Genomic DNA, 6,186 nt, shown 5'->3' with positions numbered 1-6,186 from the left:
ATAATTTTAAAATAGTAAATAATATTTATTGATAATGTTGATTATACAATATGTTTATACTAGTTCGACCCGTGCGGAATTCCGTAGAAAAGTGGTGGAAAATATCAAAAGTTCTTAAATTGTCTTAAGATGTCTAGAGTATTAGGAGAGCAAACTTGGGACTAAAATTAGTATTCCTTGATATATATTTCATATATACAGGGTATAAAATATAATAATATGCTACACTTACACTCCTCATTAGGTTAGGTTAGGTTGGGTCAAAGTGGCTGTCCTGGGGTGGGACACACTTAGACCATAGGGTCTGTTGTGATACCGAAAAAGGGTTGGCCCATCCTCACCCACTACTCCTTTAACCATTTGGAGATGTTTAAGAACAGTAATAGTGCTTTGACGTCGACGGACTTTAGAACACTCCTCATTACTACAGGTAGAAAATTTTTACATTTTACAACTAATATAAAACGCGTGTTGATACATTATTGCAACTAGTTGACCTTGCAGGCAATGACGCGGATTTTGGCCATGGTATGTGACGGCCGATCCAATTGTTTGCAAGGTCAACTAGTTGCAACAATGTATCCGCATCAGTTTTGTATTGGTTGTTAAATGTAAAAATTTTCTATCTACGGCTATGAGGAGCATAATTTTAAGACTGTTTTATAATAGGGTGCACGATTTTCGTTCTCAACGCGTACAAATAGCATAATTTCAAAAAAATTATATGACCGCCGTCAATTAGTGGATTAAGACTAAAAATCTAGACATTTAAAATTAAAAATCATAATACAACAAATTAAGGAGGATCCCTCGCCAGTAATAGAAAAAAATAAATTAGTAGAAAATGATCCAAATTTTTAGTATGTTGTAGTTAACGATACATATTATTAAATCAAAAAAAATTTGGGTATCTTATCGATCAATTAAGAGAGTTTTTATTAATTAAAAATACACTAAATAACATACCATCCTCATATCATGCTATGTTATTTAGTGTATTTTTCATTAATTAATTACTCTCTTAATTGATCGATAAGATACCCCAATTTTTTTTTATTTAATAATATGTATCGTTAACTACAACATACTAAAAATTTGGATCATTTTCTACTAATTTATTTTTTTCTATTACTGGTGAGGGATCCTCCTTAATGAAATCCATTTTGATTCTTATCAAAAAAATAAAGGAAAAATCACTAACGAAGTCAAACATTCAGAACAGAATAAAGAGTCATGTATAGGATCTTTATCCCGGTTGAGAAACTTATTTCCCGCCTTGTGAATTAAAATATTATTAATTTCATGATTGGGTGCAGAGTTTCTGGGATATCGAAATATTTGGATCGATTTTAGTCCGTTCTCATAAACTATTCCACCAGTCATCAAATGCACCCGATTTTTGTACTTTTTGGGTAAAAATTACCCTATATACTGAGTTTTATCGAAATTGGAGATAAAAAAAATACCTCAATTTTTTGCATTTTTTTAAGGGGTAACCCCTTTGAAAAAATCAAGAAAATTGCAAAAAATTTTTGTTTTGGAATTTGATGAAACTCGGTGGATGTGGTAATTTTGATCCAAAATTGGACCTATAGAAAGAATCATAGGCAAAAAATCATTTTCAAAAAATTAAAATCCATAAAATTATGATCAAAAAGGACGATAAGTGAGGGCTATAACGTGATAGTCTTTGTTTTTAAAGGAGAAATTTCCCAACAAAGCTAGGATAATAATAAAAATGAAACTAACTACACTTAGGTAAATATATTAATTTTTTTTATTATGTATTTAATAAAATTAATTACTCTTATCAAACAAATAGCATTATTTTTATTTCAAATACAATAAATATTATTTACATTTTAATACTCATTTAGAAACAATGATTCAATTTTTGTTCAAAATTTAATCAGAGAAAATTGTATAACACTCTGATATCATTAATAGTATGCGCCTCTTACTTATAAAAGCAGTACATTCCTGCAAGAGCACTTGTACTGAAATTATTTCTTTTCCAAATTCAGCTGAAAATGAGCTTTTGTAAAATTCTTCTTCAATGTAAGGTTTTTCCTTAATTGCTCTGTCCTTCTGTGTTTCAAAATCAAATTTCAAAAGTCTTAAAACTCTTATTACTTTGCAATGCATTGTAATCTTTTCGTATGGCTCTCAAGCAGTTCCAGAGAAATGTTGAGTTTCTGAAATGATTTTGAGATGACTTTCTACATAATTCCAGGATTTAGTAATAAGGCAAAATTACCGATAATTAGTACCCAGTTGGGACTTATGTGATCTTACGTCAATCGATTTGTCTATATAAGAACTATTCAATGATTTACTTTAATCTAGATTATTCTCGGCGACATTTCATTTATTTCACTTGAATCCAGATCAGTCCATTCCAAGACAATCATACAATACGAGTGTGTATTCGAGTTTTCTCCTCTTCATGGAAAAATCTGACCTCGTTCCCTATGATATTAAATTGATTTACTAGAAGAGAGAATATCGGTATTCAAATAGTTTTGAATCATCGCTTACATGGATATGTTTATATAAGTATTTGCATATAATTATATTTACGTTTAATTGCTGTATTTGCTATTATAATTACTGGTTTTGAGCTGTTGTGGCCAGCAAAAATAAAGTGTGCGCTGTGCGCTAGTTTATTCTAGTGTTTATCTAGCTTACAGGCTGTATTCGTCTGTATACGGAATTTTATCAAAAACCTAATTAGTATGACCCAAATTAAGTAGGATTACATACTTGGTTTAACAAAACTGGATAAAATTTGGACGTAATAGAGCAAAATTAAATTTTTTGGATTCTAATGACGTCATAAAGTTTAAAAAAAAAAGATTTTTTTGATAACATAGGCAAATTTGATCCGATCTTATTGGAATTTTTATTGAAATCCACTAATTTTTGGTCATTCTTTTCAGCTGTGATATTAGTTTTTCGCTAGCCATCACTTATGTGCTTTATTTTGGGACCAGGATTCAACAGAAGATTTCGGTACCAGGAAAAGCAATAACTCCATTTCCTTCGGAAATTCGCAAAATGCTCATAACACGGGTGGTGACGTGTTATAAATTGTGATGAATAATTGATATATAATATTAATTGATTGTATTACAACTGACTTACAGCAACCCGTGGCCGGGTCATCTAGTAAATCAATATATAAATTGAGTAAAATAATTATACATAATTAATATTTAATAATTTAAAAAAATAGTACAATTATAAGAAATTATTTAAAATTGCATGCTTAATAACACCACGTATTCGTAAATTATAAAGCTGGTCATTTTTACTTCGTATATTGAGTGTATCCTCTGTAAACCGATCTTTATCCATGTTCATTGTATGATTAGGTATTTCATCTTCATTACTTAGATGTAAAGCCCCTGTTATAATCATATAATGGACTCCATGACGCATGTAACGTTTTAAATGCTTTTCAAATATGTCATATGGATAAACAGTTTCAATGCTCAAATGACATTTTTCTATACATTCTGTTAATTGTTCATAGTAATAATCCATTAATTTAGAAAAATTTTCAGTTAAAAGGTTTGGATCTGTTGACTGATACAGAAAATAGGAAACATCTTTGATTGGTGAATTAATATTTGAAATTTGCCAATCGATAAGACATAATTTTTTTGGAATTATTTTCGATGAATTCTGAAAAAGAAAAGTAAATTTGTTTACATAATTGGAATTTTTTCATTGAAGATTTCACTACAGGTTTTTATTGGGGTAAATTTGAAAATCTTTTGTCTGCTCTTTGGTGAAAACAATTTTTTCCATATATAAAAACCGTTTTTTATCAATTTTGGCTACTATTTTCAATGTGATTCCCTACTGTAAAAGTGTAAGAAAATAATGCTTTGAATTCTACGGAAAATTTCTTATTTTTTACATGTATTGGTTTGCTGTAGGTATCTTGCATTTAGCCCGAAAATTAAAAGATGACTGGGACATACTGTATAAGTGCTTACCTCGTATTGAAATAATAAATTATTTATCCAACAATCATTATGAACAAATACACAATAATTATCTTTTTGTTCTGGATCTTCTAAATCCATCAAATTTTTCAACATCGAGTTTTTATAAGCCAAGAATTTCCGTAAAATATCTTCATCTGTGAATGGATCCAATGCTAAGGATGCACGTGTAAACATTTCCATAAGTTTCTGTTCATATGATGTATTTCGTAGTAAATTGGAAGCAATCATATTAGTTTGTTTATCCGAAGACCATTTTTCAAATAATTGCGGTTGTGTATGTTTCATGACAAAGCCTAACCCATGAAAATGTGCTAATTGATGTAAAACTAATTTACAATGATCCATGTTTAAATACTTTCGTCGATCTAACATCTCATATCCATGGTGTTTCATATCGTCCATTAAAATAAATTCATTACAATCTTTCCATGAATATTTATGAACATGTGGAACAGGCATTAAACCATTTTGTAATTGATTAGTGCACTGGATTTTATACAATTCTGGTAAGTATTTCGTATACATAAATATTTCACGTTGAAACATTCGATTATGTGGAAAAATTGTACGAAATTCTCCATTGCGAATTGAACACTTTAGGATTAGTTTTAATTCAGGAGTCGTTGTAGTTTTAATTATTATGCGAGCAATTTTGCCCATGAAGTTGTCACCTTTTTGTGAACCTGCCTCAATAATTACATCGTAGTTTGATAATCCTGCAAAAATACAATTTTTGTTAAATTATTTTAAAAAAATTTTGTTTCAAACTGCCATAAGATAAAGATCAGGTATGATTATTAAAACTCCAGGGCCGACTCTTTGCATTTTCAGCGTTACTTTTTATTGGAAAAATCACAAAAATTAAAGTCAGTCTATTTTAAAATTTAACTGCAGTTTTACATTCTTTTGGGAAAATTAAACAAACAAACTTACATAAAATTCAATCTATTGAAAAATTGTCTTCACATAAATAAAGACTTGCATCATATTTGTTACCGAATAGGCAGGCGAGTCGAAATAAATCGGAGATAATAAAATTGATGCTTACAGGGTGGAGCAGTGAATTGTGCAATTTTAATAATGCTGTAAAACAAAACTCCATAAATTTTTTCCAAAATATACTTACACCTTTTTAAAATACGTAAAAAGTTATTTAATTAGATTGTATTTTCAAGTAAATTATGAATGGCATTTATAATAAATAAAGTAATTTTATTTTTTACGACTTAAACCTTTTCGAAATCGCACATTTCGTTGCTCCATACTGTGGCAAACAACACATAACGAAACACACACAAAAATTCACCTTTTTCATGTAATAATTCGTCAAGAGAAAGTTTTTCATTTTTGGTTAAAATCAATTCAGAATTTTCACTATTCATGGTTAACAAATACCTACACTCGATAGCAATATCCTTATCAATATAATCGAAGAATATTTATATTCTTTAGTAGCAAACATAAACATGATAATTTAATTGAAGCACTAATTATATTATACTTTAATAATTTTATTAGCTGCAATCCTGCTTTTATTATCCTGATTAATATTGGTATCCATGATTTATTTATTTTTTTTCATATTTTTTTATACTTATTACTGCTTATTGCTACTTTAATCATATAAAAATAAAGAAAATTGATTAACATATGTAGTAGGGGAAAGCAGAAAAAAACAATCTTTCTGAAAATGTTTTCAGTAAACTATAGTTGGAAGATTTCTAATGATTTAAAAATATGGGATTATATCAGGAGTTTTTTCATTCATTTTTAGGTATGGTTTTATCCTTTGAATATATAATGGGCAGAGAAGGAAGATTCAAAGGCTGCATAAAGAAATCCTTTCAATTTTTCTCTTCTAACATCTTAAACTATTTAAAAAAGCAATAAAAGAAAATAAAGTGGTGATAAAAATGTTAAAATTATTTGTAAGTATTGGGTGTCAAATTGGTTAAGTAAATTGTATGGGAGATTTTTAGTCCATGTTTTCCTTGCAAATATCCAGTTTTCCGGTCATTCAATCACAATATAGTGGATTGTACCCTAGAATCGTGGCTACGTAAATAGCTCCTTACTATTTTAACTTCTGAAATTGTATGAGTGAAATTTGAATAAATATATGTCTTTCCAGGCATTCAAACAGCTGCATAGAAACTAATTAAAAGGGTAA

General features: G+C 28.9%; 1 protein-coding gene across 1 annotated transcript; it reads right to left on the bottom strand.

Moving 5' to 3' along the window:
- Positions 1 to 3,240: 3,240 nt before the first annotated feature.
- On the bottom strand, positions 3,241 to 5,398 carry LOC123291641. Its single transcript, XM_044871990.1, has 3 exons — positions 5,323 to 5,398; positions 4,005 to 4,732; positions 3,241 to 3,687 (listed from the first exon to the last, which is right to left on the bottom strand). Exons 1-3 carry the CDS (start codon positions 5,396 to 5,398, stop codon positions 3,241 to 3,243), a joined length of 1,251 nt encoding a protein of 416 aa, XP_044727925.1.
- Positions 5,399 to 6,186: the final 788 nt, after the last annotated feature.

The sequence above is a fragment of the Chrysoperla carnea genome, chromosome 2 (genome assembly GCF_905475395.1).
Source record: "Chrysoperla carnea chromosome 2, inChrCarn1.1, whole genome shotgun sequence".
Classification (NCBI taxonomy): Eukaryota; Metazoa; Arthropoda; class Insecta; order Neuroptera; family Chrysopidae; genus Chrysoperla; species Chrysoperla carnea.
The sequence above is the reverse complement of the archived record's forward strand: the minus strand, read 5'-3'. Positions and strand labels throughout refer to the sequence as shown.

Bases quoted from the DNA above. Each gene is read 5' to 3' on its own strand.
- LOC123291641 (XM_044871990.1), bottom strand. From the start codon at position 5,398: ATGAATAGTGAAAATTCTGAATTGATTTTAACCAAAAATGAAAAACTT. The intron at 4,733-5,322 runs GTGAATTTTTGT...GTATTTTTGCAG, and splicing joins CGAATTATTACATGAAAAAG to GATTATCAAACTACGATGTA. The intron at 3,688-4,004 runs GTAAGCACTTAT...TTTCTTTTTCAG, and splicing joins ATTTATTATTTCAATACGAG to AATTCATCGAAAATAATTCC.